Source organism: Mustela nigripes, chromosome 6, assembly GCF_022355385.1.
Source record: "Mustela nigripes isolate SB6536 chromosome 6, MUSNIG.SB6536, whole genome shotgun sequence".
Taxonomy (NCBI): Eukaryota; Metazoa; Chordata; class Mammalia; order Carnivora; family Mustelidae; genus Mustela; species Mustela nigripes.
In genome coordinates this window covers 25,910,121-25,926,434 of record NC_081562.1, presented here as the reverse complement: position 1 = coordinate 25,926,434, position 16,314 = coordinate 25,910,121, and the positions used below count along the sequence as shown (strand labels likewise).

Here is a 16,314-nt window from a genome sequence, read left to right as displayed (position 1 = left end):
ATATACCAAATGCTGTTAAGAGCTATGAAGAAAAATAAAGCTGGTAAAAAAGACAGACAGTGAGGCAGAAGAGGGAAGATGGTATTTCACAAAGTGAAGACAAGGAAGGCCTCTCTGAGAATGCGATGTCTGAAAGAGGCAAGAAGGCAAACTACATGGATCTGAAGGAAGACCATGTCAGCAGGCAAGTGCGAAGGTCCTAGGACAGAAGTAAGAGTGAGAAGAAAGCCAGTAAGGCTGGAGCAAAGTGGACAGGAGGGAAAATGGACTGTGATGGCTCTAGAAAGACTGCAGAGGCAGCTCATGCAGAGCTCTGAATAGGTAGAGAGTCAGGAGGTTACTGTAAAAATTGAACCTAGAGAAAACATGGCTTGGAGAAGAGTAGTCACAGGAAAAGTAGTAAAAATTAGTCAGATTTTACATGTATTTGGAAGGCAGAATGATAGGATAAAAAAAGATTTCAATATAGAGAAGTAAACAATTTCAATATAAAATTTGTCCTTATGCAGAATCAAGCATTCCAAAAAATGAAGTAGAAACATTAAAATGACTTACTTTACTGGTCAACGTATTTATTTCCCGCTCAGCTTTATGCAATTTACTGATTAGAACAGTATTTTGTTCAGTGCTTGATTGTAGTTCTTTTTCCAAACGTTCAGCCTGTAGTTTAGCTGACTGTTTTTCAGCCTTTTATTAAAAAATATTTTTAAATTTATTCATAATTTTATAATTATATAAAAAGAAACACTATTTATTTTTAAAATAAATTTGTGTGTGTGTGTTTGTCTGTGTTCCAAAATTCATTGTTTATGTACCTCACCCAGTGCTCCATGCAATACATGCCCTCCTTAATACCCACAACCAGGCTCACCCAACCCTCCATCCCCCTTCCCTCCAAAACCCCCAGTTCGTTTCTCAGGGTCCACAGTGTCTCATGGACTCCTCCAATTTCCCCCAACTCACTTCTCTTCTCCATCTCCCCATGTCCTCCATGTTATTCCTTATGCTCCACAAGTAAGTGAAACCTTATGATAATTGACTCTCTCTGCTTGACTTAATATATGTATAATCATACTACCCCAAAATATTCAAAACCTCAATAATATTAACATGCACCAAAGCAACAAGAGTTTTCTCAAAGTAGTTGGTAGAATTCAAATGAAAGATATTTGATCCAGGAAATATACAACAACAGTCTCTGGAGAAATGACGTATTGATAGCCACCAACAAAATAAAACATATACTTCTCTCATGAAAGAGAGTACCTAATGTACTCACTTGATACCGATTTACTCTTATTGTTGACACAATTCAAACAAACATTTTGGGGGGGTTTCAATGCATAACAGAAATATAAAAGCATAATAGAAAGTAGAAGAAAGGGTTCATTTGTAGTAGTGAGAACTAAAAATCTGAAAATCAAAGTAGATTAACAAATAAAAACACGAGATTTAAAAATTCACAATCCTCAACTAATCTGGAGACTCTGGAAGTATGAACAAAAAGCTCCACAGCTCTTGAACCCAACATATCATAAAGATTCTTAAATCTGTAAATTGTCAAGAAAATTTCTGGTTGATAACACTCATAGTACTCTTTCATTAGAAAGTGAAAACTAAATGCTTTTTAAAATAAATTTCAACTCAAAATAGTTAAAATTAAAACGTTTGAAATTTAAGAATAAGCTTCACAGTTTTATAAGATCTCATTTCCTACATATCTTAAATATGACAAGAGTATATTCAACAAATAATTCAGGAAAAAACTGTTTTCCTCACATATAAAATGATACTCTTTGGGCACAATGACAGCCAGAAAAATCTAAGAAAGAAATGCTTCTTTTCATTTCATCTGACAAATGATAAAATTAACTACAGGCTCTTTTGAAAATGTCACAAATGAACCTCCCATCTTTTGTAATCATTCAACTTGTCCTGAAAATCATCATTCTAAATGACCTGAATGAAAGCTCTGCATTGGGATCATATGCTATATTCAATTGCAATCATCCCACTTATTCTGTCACTATAAATACATTAAGGATGGAAGGGTAGCAACATAAGAGTACCATTCTGAATTGCCTCATGTCTAAGGTCCAATGATAGAACTTTAGTTCAGGAAACCAGCAAATACTGTCAGAGGCTTCATCCAAAAAATAAAAAGGTGACTTCTACTCTTCAAAACATATCAATGTGCTCCCTGTACCCACTTTGTTGGCAGCAAATAAATAAATAAATATTTTGCTAGGTGCCCACTAATTTCTCTACAACTCTAATCATTTCACAACTATTCTAACACACACACGTGCTCTCTCGCTCTCTTTCTGGATTGCTCAAAATAAATCAAAACAATTCAACTGGTATTATCCATTATATCTTAGACACTAAGAACTATGAAAAGTAAGCACACCTAAACAAGATAGTTAAGGGATGCAGAATATGCCACAGTGGCATAAAAATTATTTTGAACTGAAGGCATTTAATAATCAATAGACACAGGAAAAGGTTCTTCCCTGAACTCGTCTTAGCTGCCGAAAAGCAGAGCCTCCAAAAAGAATTATAAATCCCCTCCCCTGGGGTTTCATAGCCAGTGAACACTGACTCCTATCAAGGGAGAAATCAGTACAAGGATAAGAAATCACCTACACATTGTCCCAAAACTGTCATATCTCCCACCTATTTTCCTAAAGGCTCGTTTGTCTTTCCTAAAAGTCATTTGTGTTCCTATAAGTGCCCTTTCTCCCCCTCCCTTTCCCTAGTAAGCTGGTATGTAAGCCCCAAATTCTAACTACCACGTGGAGCGACATTATTCTGTGAACTCCTGTACACATATTTGAATAAATATTTTTTCTCTTGTTAATCTGTCTTTTGTCAGTTTAATTCACAACCTCCAACCTGTGAACGTAGGCAGATGAAGAAAAAGCTTTTCCTCTCCAACAATGGAAACCAAGAATTTTCAGAGAATACCTCTAGGCGTATCAGCCTACCTCTGCCAGCTCTCATCTTTCTCTAATGAACTCAAAGAACTATTTCACTGAAGACTTACATATATTAGCACCAAGTTGAATTGTATTGCTCTGGCAAGAAGCTGTCTTAAGATATAAAAGTATGGTATTTTTATTTATACAGGACTTAGGATTTTAATATCTTGAATTCCACATAAGGAAATAACTATTTAGGAAGAAACTGTTTTTCTGGTTTGAGAGGACTTTCCTCCTCAGAAATTCAAATTTTAAAAATTTGGCATATTCTACTTTCCAGTATTTCAAGAGTTAATTCATTTCAACTAGATGTCTTGACTCCCAAAGAATAAATAATCCCTTTGTAAATGTGGTAGCATAGCTATTGCTTATGAATCAATAGCTTTCTTCTTTACAAAAAGAATATATACTCTTGGGACTCTACAAATGCGTCAGCATTAGACTGGTAAGCATACATTTATGCTCTAAAAATCAAAGGCTTGTCAATTGCACTTTTAAAAAAGCATGCCATACTCTACCGGGAAGCAATTAAAATCTTACCTCCAGGGATCTGACTGTAGCCTGCATCTCAGCCAACTGCCGCACCTGAATTCTTTGGACATTTTCTACCTGAGCACCAGAATTCTCTTTTTCAGCCCTTAATTCTGCTACTTCAGCCTCTAAACCTTTTACTTTCTGACACAAACGAAATTTCTCTTGAAGAAGATGCTCCGCTCGTTTGCGGTCTCCTGAGGGCTCAACCATAAACAGTTGATTATGTAGTTCTTCTTTATCTTTCCTCAGGCTTGCAATCTAATAATAATTTGAAAGAAAGCACAGAACCTTAAATTATTGAATTTTCAGTCATGAATAAGCTTTACAAGTCAATAAATTAAAATTTAAAATTACACAATATAAAAAAGAAAGCTCAGGTGGTGAAATCAAGTACAAAGAGAAAACCCCTAAAATATCACGTTCTTCATTCTGCACTCAGCATGACTCAAATGTGAGGGCAAGGACCTTGGCCTATTTTTCTTCTATCTCCCCATGGTGTCTAGAACAGGGTTTCATCAATTGCTGACTAAAATTCAAAATTATAAATAATACTATAAAAACAATTAAAAATGTGTCAAGTATTTTATAATTCATCAGAACATTAAGGGGTTTATGCAAGATCAGTATGCTGATTGTAGGGCGCCTGGGTGGCTCAGTCATTAAGCTCCTGCCATCGGCTTAGGTCATGATCCCAGGGTCCTGGGATCAAGCCCCATTCGGGCTCCCTGCTCCACGAGAAGCCCGTTTTTCCCTGTCCCACTCCCCCTGCCTATGTTCCCTCTCTTGCTGTCTCTGTCAAATATACAAATTAAAAAATCTTTGAAAAAAATATGCTGACTGCTAAGCTTTTCCACAAGTGACAATAATTCTTGGGCTATATCTATACTAATAAAATTGTCTATTCCAAGTCACTTAATTCACAAAAAAGCTGCTTGTCTGTGTAAATAACTACAAATGTGACTGATGAGAGTTTTTAAATGATAGCTGGGAGTTTATTAAAATCCTAGTTGCACTAATGGCCTCATTCTTACTTCTTACATTCAAGAAAGAAGTAAAAATCATTACCAGGGTATGTGGAAATCACAGGGGAACCTGATGAGCAAAAACACTAAGGACTTTCTCATTTGTGCCAACCACCACTGCCAGATCCCAGAAGCCTCTGAATCCACTAGTTTCAAATTGCTTCCTAACCTCAGGGACACTCTAGAGAACCCTTGCCTCCAGGAATGAGAGGGCTAAGTTATCACGGTAAAACTCATTCTTTCCTGATCCCCCCCCCTACTCACCCACCACCACATCTCAGCTAATCAGAGCAGCTCCTCTTGTTAAGTCTCTTTCTACATATGGGGTCTCTTCATATGATTCAACTAAAGGATTCAGCTGATTGAAGAAAAAAATAAGAAAAACGAACGAAAAAGCCACTGCTCTTAACAACTAGCCAGGATGATCTTAGAAGGATCACTCTAAGCCAAAAGGACCCCATGCTCTGCAACCTAGGCAAAAGTGACCCAAGAGATGATTGATGGCTCACGTTGCTATAAATGAATCTAAGAAGGGTGAGACCTCCACCCCAGCACAGAATCTGTTTTCCTCATCTATAAAATGAGAGTTTAGACTGGAAGCCCTCAAAAATCACTTTCAGTTTTAAAATCCAGTGATTCCAATTTGATTTCAGACATGTTGAAATAAAGATGTCAATGGGAAATGCAGGTAGAGATATCTACCAGGCAAATATCATTTTTTTTCCAGAAAATAAAGTTCATTGTAGAAGGCAGCTATAAAAGTCAGTATCAAGCGCAGCTAATTAGTGTCTCTCTCCTATTTTTCCTGCCATTCTTTACATGACAACACTAGCCTCAGGTTTGGTCCCTGACTACATTTTCCCCCACTCCACATTCTCTTTTCTTCAGCTAGTGGTGTAACTTTGTGCAAGTTACTTTTTCACTGTGGTACCAATTAAAATGAAGGTCTTGGGCTGGATATCTTTAAAATACCACTTAGCTTTTTGCATGAGGTATCTCAAACACAGTCTTAATGTGCTATATGAGAGGTGTGGTGGCTCATCTACGTCAGGAGTCCATGTGTAACTCAAGTTCAGACAACAGTGCCCTTTACTAAGTATGATGGACCAAGTGCTGAGCTAAGTACACTAGACATATAATTTCATTTACTAACAATCATTTCTCTTGTCCTCTTCATTTTACATATGGGGTCAGACAGCTAATGTTCTGGATTAGCATGTTTCCTACATTATTGCTCTCTCCAGTAGTTTTGAGAGCAACCTATGGGACAGCCGAAGTGGTAGCTGAAACTATGGTCAGAGCTGGCTAACAGCATAGTGAAGGTTAGATCCCACATTCATAACTCCCAACTAGAGCTCACTATCAAAGCATTCCTACAAAATCTGGTGATTGCTGCCTTCTGGTTTCTCGATTTGTTTGCTCATTCATGTAACAAATATTGACTGAGTACTTACTATGTACCCAGCACTGTTCTAGGTAGTAAAGATACGCTACAGAACCAAGCAGACAGACAAACAATCACAAAATCTGTGCATTCCAAGAACTTCTATTTAACCACTACTATGACATTGCTCTCGTCCGGGTCATCAGGACACAGATCTTAGACACATCCTCAGCCCTTCCTCTTCCTCTACTCTTCCTTGATACCCGTAATTTGTTATACTCTCAATCCTTGCTCTAAATTTCCCAAAGGCTTTGTCTGAATTTCTATTTTATGACATTTTTTCAAATGTGCCTATATTACAGTTACCTCTACATTTACTTTATTCTCTTCTAGAATATAAGCTTACTTGACAGGAAATATGTTGTATTGAAATACATATGAAATATGGTGTATTTTACTTTTAAAAGATCATTGAAGTAAAGGAAACAACAGAAACAAGAAACAAATCCACAACTAGGAATAATTGTTATCTTCTTTCCAAAGGATGGTTGTACCATTCTAACGCCCCAGGCACACAAAAGGAGAAAGTGGTATATGCAGTTGCTCCATCCATCTCTGCTTTTATTATCTTTAGGACACAGCATAGAGAAATGGTTAAGAGTACAGGCTCTGGAATCAAACAGCCTAAGTTTTTGTTGTTGTTGTTTTTAATACTTTAAAGATATTTCTCTACTGTCTTTCGGTTTATATTATTTCCAAAAGGAAGTCTGTTTTCAGATGCAGAAAATACTTTTTTTTTTTTACCTTTAAGATTTATTTGAGAGATTGAGAGAGAGAGCATATGCACAAGCAGGAGGGGCAGAGGAAGAGGGACAGAGAACCTCAAGCAGACTCCAGCTATGGCTGGAAACCACCACGGGCTCTAACTCATGACCTTGAGATCACATCATGAGCCAAAACCAAGAGTTGGACACTTAACCAACTCCGTTACCCAGGCACCCGTATTTTTTTTTTAAATTAACCATATTTTTCGATGATGGTAAATTCATATTCAATTGTACATCCCTCCTCTTCTATTTTCTGAAAGATACTGCACAGAACTGGTTTTCATTCCTCTTTAAACACTTCATAGAATTCTCCAGTGACACCATTCTTTTGCTGAGTTTTTCAATATGAAGTCAGTTTTCTTAATAGATACATAATATTCACATGATTTACTTCATATGGGGTGAGTTATGGTAGTATTTGCCTTTTGATCCATTTCATCTATGTTTGACAAATTTATTTGGATAGAGCTGTTCACCAGATTAGCTTTTTACCTTTTTGGTGTCTGCAAGATCTGTGGTGATATTGTTTTATTCCCGATATAGGCAATCTGTCTCTTCCCTCTTTTTTGGCAATCCTGCTAGAGGTTTGTCAATTTTATTAATCTTTTCAAAGAATAGCTCTTTGCTTCACTGATTTTCTCTACTGCTTTTGTTTTCAATTTCACTGTTTCTGCTCTCATCTTTCTTATTTCCTTCCCTCTTCTTAGTGTTTATTTTGATCCTATTTTTCTAGGTTCTTTAGGTAGAAGCTTAGATTACGGATTTGATCTATTTTTCTCTTTTCTAATGAATACATTTAGTGCTATTTCTGTGGTTAGAGAACTCACTCTGCATAATCTCAATTTTTTAAATCTGTAGAGTTTGTTTCTGGCCTAGGATACAGCCTGTTTGGGTGTATATTCAGTAGCCACTTGAAAAAAATGAGTTCAGGTGCTCTTGTTGGGTAGAGTGTTCTATAAATGTCGGTTAGATTCTTCTGGTTAATGGTGTTTTTGAGTTCTAGATTCTTCCTGATTTTCTAATTTTTCTATCAATTGTTGAAACATGGGTGCCAAATCTCCAACAATAATTAAATATTGCTCCTTGTAGTTGTATCAGTTTTTGCTTAACATATTTTGCAGTTCTGTTTGGTTCAAACACATTTAGTATTCCTGTCCTCATGATGGACTGACATTTTTTATCATTATGTTATCTTCTACCTCTGGTATTTTTCTTTGCTCTGAAGTCTACTTTATCCACTATTAATATAGCCATTTCTACTTCTTTTAACTAATATTTGAATATTTACAAGACATACCTCTTTCTACCCTTTTACTTACTAACTATACATATTATATTTGAAGATTTCCATAAACAGCATACAGTTGGGTCTTTTGTTTTTAAAATCAACTCTACAGGGACACCTCGGTGGCTCAGTTGGTTAAGCCACTGCCTTCGGCTCAGGTCATGATCCCTGGGTACTGGGAACGAGTCCCGCATCAGGCTCCTTGCTTGGCAGAGAGCCTGCTTCTCTCTCTGCCTCTGCATGCCACTCTGCCAGCTTGTGCTCTCTCTCTGACAAATAAATGAATAAATAAAATCTTTTAAAAAAACATAAATAAAATCAACGTTGCAGGGATATCTGGGTGTCTCAGTGAATTAAACGTTCAACTCCTGATTTGGGCTCAGGTCATGATCTCATGGTCATGGGATCAAGCCCTGTGTCAGGGACTCTCTTCCTCTCCCTCTACCTCTCCCCATTTGCGCTCTCTCTCTCTCTAAACAAAATCTTTAAAAAACAAATTAGTAAAATCAACTCTGCAAATCTCTTTGTTCTATTTGTACCATTTACCTTTATTATGACTATGAATATGTTATGGTTTTAAGTTTTTCATTTCTTTTCCTATTTCCTGTTCTAAGATTTTTTTTTCCTGCCTTCCTATGGTCTCCATAAACATTTTTTTTTAGGATTCCATTTTGATTTACTCATAATGTCCTGAGTATATCTCTTTGTATAACTTTCTTAGTTACTCTTCTGGACGTTATACATACATACCCTGTCACAGTCTACTGGTTTCATTTTACTAGCTCAAGTGGTAGTTAAAAACTTTACCTCTTTTTACATCTTTTTGCCCTTGTTTATGATCGTCTTAATTACTTCCACTATATACATTTAAAACTACATCAGACAGCATTATGTTTGCTTTAACCATCAAACAAAATTTAGAAAAGTCATTCAGGAAAGGAGTATCTATTGTATACACCCAGAGTTCTAAATGTGTTCTTTTAGACTTCTTGATATTTTGAGGTTCATTCTTTTACTGTTTTCTTTCTGTATAGAGAATTTCCCACAGGCATTCTTTTGAAACTATTGGTAAGAGATTGTCTTAGTTTTCCTTATTCTAAGAATATCTCGATTTACTTTTCATTCCTGAAGGACATTTTTGCTGGATAATTAGGAGTTGATACTTCTTTCCTTTTAGCATTTAATAATGTCACGGCACTTTGTTCTGGCCTCTATGGTTTCTGATGAGAAATATCTTGGAATTGTTTTCCCCCATAAGCATCATACTTCTCACTGCTTTCAAGATCTTTTTCCCTATAGTTTTTATAAATTTGAGTATGATCTTTCTCAGGTAGATTACTTTCATTTTATCCTATTTTGCTATTCACTCAGCTTCTTGAATCTATGTTTGGGTCTATCATATATGGGGAGTTTTCAGCCTTTATTTCATTAAGTACTTTTTCAAGACTGTCCTCTCTTATCCTTTCAAAAACAAAAATCTTTGATCTTTCAAGATGATCCACAGGTACCTTTGACTCTCTGTGCTCATTTCTTTTTTTAATGCATTTTCTGTAGCTTGTTAAGATTGGGTAATTTCTAATGTTCTGTCTTGAAGTTCACAGAGTCTTTCCTCTATCCCCTCTCTTCTGTTGTTAAGAACAACTGAGGGTTTGTTTTTCGTTCTGTCTTGGGGAGCGGGGTTTCAATGATGAACATATTTTACAGTTCTAAAATTTTTATTTGGTTCTTTACACTATTTCTTTGCTAAAACTCTAATTTTTCCACTTGTTTCATGTTTGTAATTGTATATTAAAACATTTTTACCATGGCTGATTTGAAATCTTTGCCAGATAATTCTAATATTACTGTCATCTCAGTGTTAGCATCTATTGCCTTTTTTCATCTAGTTTGATATTTTACTTCAAATTTTTATTTAAATTCTAGTTAACCTGTATGGTAAAACCAGTTTCAGGTGTAGAATTTAGTGATTCATCACTTACATGTAAGACTTGGTACTCATCACAATAAGTGCCCTCCTTAATGCCCATCACCCATTTAGCCCATGCCCCGTCCATCTCCTTCTACCACCTCTCAGTTTGTTCTCTATAGGTAAGTGTCTTTTAGGTTTGCTTCCCCATCTCTCTTTTCACCCCTTCCCCTATGTTCATCTGTTTTGCTTCTTAAATTCCACATGAGTGAAATCATATAATTGTCTTTCTCTGACTTATTTCACTTAGCCTAATACACTCTAGCTCCAACCACATATAGCAAATGGCAAGATACTATTTTTGATGGGTAATATTCCATTACACACACATACACACACACACACACCATACATCTTCTTTATCCATTCATTGGTCAGTGGACATTTGGGCTCTCTCCATAGTTTGGCTATTATTGATAATCTTAACAACAGAGTGCATGTGGCCCTCCAAATCAGTATTTTTGTGTCCTTCAGGTAAATACCTAGTAGTACAATTGCTGGGTCACAGGGTAGTTCTACTGTTAACTTTTTGAGGAACCTCCATACTGTTTTCCAAAGTGATTGTACCAGTCTGCATTCTCATCAATAGCGCAAGAGGGTTCCCCTTTCTCCACAACCTCGCCAACACCTGTTACTTCTTGTGTTAATTTCAGCCATTCTGATAGGTGTGAGGTGGTATCTCATTGTGGTTTTGATTTGTACCTCCCTAATGAGGAGTGATGTTTAGCATCTTTTTATGTGTCTATTTGCCATCTGGATGCTTTCTTTGGAAAAATGTCTGTTCACTTCTTAGCTGGACTATTTATCATTTAGGTATTGAGTTTGTAAGTTCCCTACAGATTTTCGACACAACTCTTTATCAGATATGTCATTTGCAAATATCTTCTCCCATTTCATAGGTTGTCTTTTAGTTTTGAGATCTTTCAGGTTCTTGGTATGCCAACTGATTTTCTACTGAAATTTAAACTTTTGGGGTATTGTATTAGGAGACTCTGGATCTTATCTAAAGTTTATTTTAGTTGGCTTTTTAGGACATGGCTCTGCCAGGGAAAGGATGGTGTCATCACCTCATTACTACCAGGCAGAGGTAGTACGGATTCCCCACCTTAGCTCTAGGACACCCAGGATGGGACAGGCTTCTCATGACACCATGCTGGGTAGAAGTAGGAGTTCTACCATCCTACATTGTTGGTGGGAATGCAAGCTGGTGTAGCCACTCTGGAAAACAGCATGGAGGTTTCTCAAAAAATTGAAAAGAGAACTACCCTACAACCCAACAATTGCCCTACTGGGCATTTATCCTAAAGATACAAATATAGTGATCTGAAGGGGCACCTGCTCCCCAAGGTTTATAGCAGCAATGTCCACAATAGCCAAACTATGGAAAAAGCCTAGAAGTCCATCAACAGATGAATGGATAAAGAAGATGTGGGGGGTGTGTCTGTGTGTGTGTATACACATATACACAATGAAATAACATGCAGCCATCAAAAAATGTGAAATCTTGCCATTTGCAATGACATGGATAGAACAAGAAGGTATTATGCTAAGTGAAATAAGTCAATCAGGAAAGACAATTATTCAATGATGCCACAGATATGAGAAATTTGAGAAACAAGACGGAGGATCATAGGGGAAGGGAGGGAAAAATGAAACAAGACAAAGCCAGAAAGGGAGACTAACCATAAAGACCCTTAATCTTGGGGAAACAAGCTGAGGGTTGCTGGAGGGAAGGGGGATCGGAAGGATGAGGTGGCTGGGGGATGGACATTGAGGAGGGATGCGCTCTGGGGAGTGCTATGACTTGTGTAAGACTGATGAATCATGGAGAAAATATTTGCAAATGACATATCTGATAAAGGGCTAAGTATCCAAAATATACAATGCAGCTCCAAAACCCCACAAATAATTTAATTTAATTAAAAATGGGCAGAAGGCATGAACAGATATTTCTCCAAAGAAGACATACAGACGGCCAACAGACACATGAAAAGATGCTCAACATCACGCATCATTAGGGAAATAAAAATCAAAACTACAATGAGATATCACCTCACACCTGTCAGAATAGCTAAAATAAAAAATGCAAGAACCAAGTGTTGGCAAGGATGTAGAAAAAAAGGAACCTTATTGCACTTTCAGTGGGAATGCAAACTGGTACAGCCACTGTGGAAAACAGTATGGAGGTTCCTCAAAAAGCTAAAAATAGAATTATCCTACAATCCAGTAATAGCACTACTGGGTATTTACCCAAAGAAAATGAAAACACTAATTTGAAAAGATATATGCAACCCTATGTTTACTGCAGCATTATTTACAACAGCCAAATTATGGAAGCAATCCAAGTGTCCACTGATAGATGAATGGATAAAGATAATAGGCTATGTATAAATACAATGAAGTATTACCCAGCCATAAAAAAGAATGAAATTTGCCATTTGCAGCAACATGGATGGATCTAATGCGTTTAATCTAAGTGAAATAAGTCAGAGAAAAACAAGTACCATATAAGTTCACTCATATGTGGAACTTAAGAAACAAAACAAATGAACAAAGAAAAGAGAGACAAAAAAAAATTCTTAACTATAGAGAACAAGCTGGTTATGAGAGGGGAGATGGGTGGGGAAATGGGTGAAAAAAGTAAAGTGGATTAAGAGACACTTCTGATGAGCACTAAGTAATGTACAGAACTGTTGAATCACTATACTGTACACCTAAAACTAATAACAATGTATATTAATTATACTGGAATTTTTAAAAATCTTAATATTTTAAAAAAGTCTTTATATTTTAGATCAGTTTTAGGTTTACATCAAAACTGCACAGAAAGTACAGAATTCCCACATGTGCCCAGCCTCGCCCTCTATCAGCATCATACACCAGAGGGGTAGATTTGTTATAACTCATGAACATACAGTAATGTATCATTATGACCAAGTCTATAGTTTACAGGTGGGTTCACTCCTGGTGTACATTCTATGGATATTAATGAATGTATCCTGACGTGCACCCACCACTTTAGTATCACACAGAGCAGTCAGTACTCTAAAAATCCTCTGGGCTCCACCTATTCATTCCTCCCTCTCCCCTAATCCCTACTAACCAGAGATATTTTTAATGTCTCCATAGCTCTGCCTTTTCCTATATGTCATGTCATTGGAATACTACAATACATAGCCTTTCCAGATTGGCTTCTTTCACTTAGTAATAAGTAATAAAGGTTCCACCATGTCTTTTCAGTTCACATAACTACTAACCTATTGAAGGACATACTGGTCACGTTTTGGCAATTAGGAATAAAGGTGCTAAAAATAACTGCACAAAGTTGTGCAGAAATAAATTCTCAGTTCTTTTAAGTAAATATCAAGAAGTATGAGCTAAATCTTATGGTAAATTATGTGTAGTAAAATTATGTTTAGTTTTCTAAGAAACTGCCAAACTGTCTTCTTCGAGTTGTTGTACCATTTTGCACTCCCACCACTATCGGTGGGAAGTCGCATTGCTCCACATCCTCACTGGCAATTAGTATCACCAGTGTTTTGGATCTGGCCATTCTCAATGTGTGTGTTTTAGTGTCTTGTTTTAATTTGCAATTCCCTAATAACATACAATGTTGAACATATTTTCATATTTTGATTTGCCATGTGAGATATCTGGTGATATATCTGCTATATAGATAGATAGATATATCTATTATATTATATATATATATATAATATATCTATATATTGTCTGGTGAGATATCTGTTCAAGTGTTTGGCCCATTTTTAAACTATAACTAAGTATGTTTTCTTACCATCAAGTTTCATAATTCTTTGTATAGCCTAAATAACGGTCTTTTATCCTATGTGCCTGTAGTAAATATCTTCTATCAGTCAATGGCTTCTCATTCTCTTTACAATGTCTTTCACAGAGGTTTTTAATTTTAATAAAGTCTAACTAATTACTTCTTTTGTGTGTCATATTTTTAATGTTGTATCTAAAAAGTCATTGCTAAACAAGGTCATCTAAGTTTTCCCCTATTATCTTCTAGGAGTTTGATAATTTTAAGTTTCACATTTAGGTCTATGTTCTACTTTTAATTTTTTGTGAAAGGTGTATTGTTTTTTATAGATTCATTTCTTCTTGTATGTGCATATCCAGTTGTTTTAGCACCATTTGTTGAAAATATTTTTTCTCCATTTAGTCTTTCCTCTTCTGTCAAAGACCAAATGGCTATATTTGTGTAAGTCTATTTCTAGGCTCTCTGGTCTATCGATCTATTTGTCTATTCTTTTGCCAATGGCTGACTTGGTTAAATAGCTTTATAGTAAATCCTGACGTCTTCATTGTCAGTCATCTAACTTTGTTCTTTAATATTGTGTTGGCTATTCTGGGTCCTTTGTTTCTCTTTATAAACTTTAGATGCAGTTTGAGGATATTAACAAAATACTTTGCTGGCATTTTGATTGGGATTGCACTGAAACTACAGATCAAGTTAGGAAGAACAGACATGTTGACAACATTGAGTCTTCCTATCCACAACATGGACTATCACTCCATTTATTTAGTTCTTTAATTTTGTTCATCAGATTTGTAGTTTTCTTCATACAGATCTTCTACATTTTTTTTTCAGATTTATATCTCAGTATTTCACTTTGGGGGATGCTAACATAAATGATACTACGCTTTTAAATTCCAATTTCACCTATTCATTCCTTTTACACAGGAAAGCGTCTTTTGTACATTAACATTGTTTCCTGTAATTTCACTGTAACTGATTATTAATTTCAAGAGCTTTTGGTTCACTGTTTCAGATTTTCTACATAGACAATCAGTTATCTGCAAGCAAAAAGTTTTATTTCTCCCTATCAAATCTGTATCTTTTACTTCCTTTTCTTGTCTAACCATATTGAATAAGACACCCAGCATAATGTTGAAAAGGCAAGGTAAAAGGATATCCATGCCTCACTCTTCCTGATCTTAGTGGGAAAGCTCTACATTTCTCATCATTAAATATGATGTTAGCTATAGATTTTTTGTAGATATTCTTAGACAAATTAAGGTAGTTCCCTCTTCTATTTCTAGTCTGCTGAGAGTTTGTATCAAGAATGGATATTGGATTCTCTCATGATTCTTCGGCATCTACTGATATGATCATGTAATTTTTCTTTTTTGGCCTGTCGAGGTGATGGATTACATTAATTCATTTCCTAATGTTTAACCAGGTTTTCATGCCTATATAAACCCTACTTGTTCATGGTATATTATTTTTATACATTGTTGGATTTGATTTGCTAATATTTTGTTCAGGATTCTTGAATTTTTGTTCATGAGAGGCAGTGATCTATAGTTGTTGGTTTTTTGTTTTTTGTTTTTTTCTTATAATGTCTGTTTGGTTTAGGTATAAGGAAAGGTAATAGGTATCTGGCCTTTAGAATGAGGTAAGAAATACTACCTCTCATTCTATTTTCTGAAAAAGACTGTAGAGACCTGATGTTTCTTCCCTAAATGTTTTGTAGAGTTCATTTATAAACCCATCTGGGCTGCCCAGTCATTTTTTATTGGATGTCAGACATTGTGAATTTTATGGGGGAAAGTTCACTTAACTACTGGAGTAGTTCCCTGACCCCCCCCCCACCCCATCCCCCCTTGCTGGAGTCTTCTGGATTCCTTTACATACTTTTAAATCTTTATTCTGTTATGCTTTTAAGTTACTTAGAAACAGTCTGATCCTTGCAAATCTTGTTTTTACACTTGTTAGGGAGAAACAGAGCAGCCTTTAGTGTAGGGCTAATTTGGCTTTACTACTGAAGTAAAACCTTTCTGAGTCTTCTACTCAATGCACCATGCATGGTAAAGCCTTTCCACTCTGATGGACATAATATGGCACAATCGTAGGGCTGACTTCATTTGTTTTCCTTCTTGTAAGGATCACTGCACCTTGTACTACCTGTTTCTCAGTGTCTGGACACCACTGTTTTCTGTATTTTGTCTCAGTTTTCAGGCAAGACCTTAGAAAAATTCAGTCCCTATTACTCCATCAGAGCCAGAAACAGAAACTCCTAGACAATATGAATCATGGTTCTACCATCTACTATCTGTAGATGGACAGACCGTGGACTAATCTCAGTACTTCATGAGTGCTTTTTCAGAAATGAGTGTTTTCTCATTTATAAAATGGGAATAATGATTATCTAATTCCCACAGCTGACAGAATTCAAGTAAGTATAAAGTGATTCTCTCAATAAGTATGAATTTATTCTACCTCTATGTATTTCACTTCTTCAACTTCTGCAACTTGTGATTTACAAATCTGAAACCTATTTTAAAAAT

The 16,314-nt window shown here is 36.0% G+C and overlaps 1 protein-coding gene across 3 annotated transcripts in view; it reads right to left on the bottom strand.

Annotated features, from left to right (window-relative positions):
• CEP83 (centrosomal protein 83) overlaps positions 1 to 16,314 on the bottom strand; it is a 164,879-nt gene that overhangs the window by 45,466 nt on the left and 103,099 nt on the right. For all 3 annotated transcript variants that reach the window (XM_059402350.1, XM_059402347.1, XM_059402348.1), the window contains exons 6-7: positions 3,522 to 3,773; positions 556 to 687 (exon numbers count right to left, since the gene is read on the bottom strand). In XM_059402350.1, the coding sequence (XP_059258333.1) occupies positions 556 to 687; positions 3,522 to 3,773 (384 nt within the window). The remainder of the gene's footprint in view (positions 1 to 555; positions 688 to 3,521; positions 3,774 to 16,314) is intronic.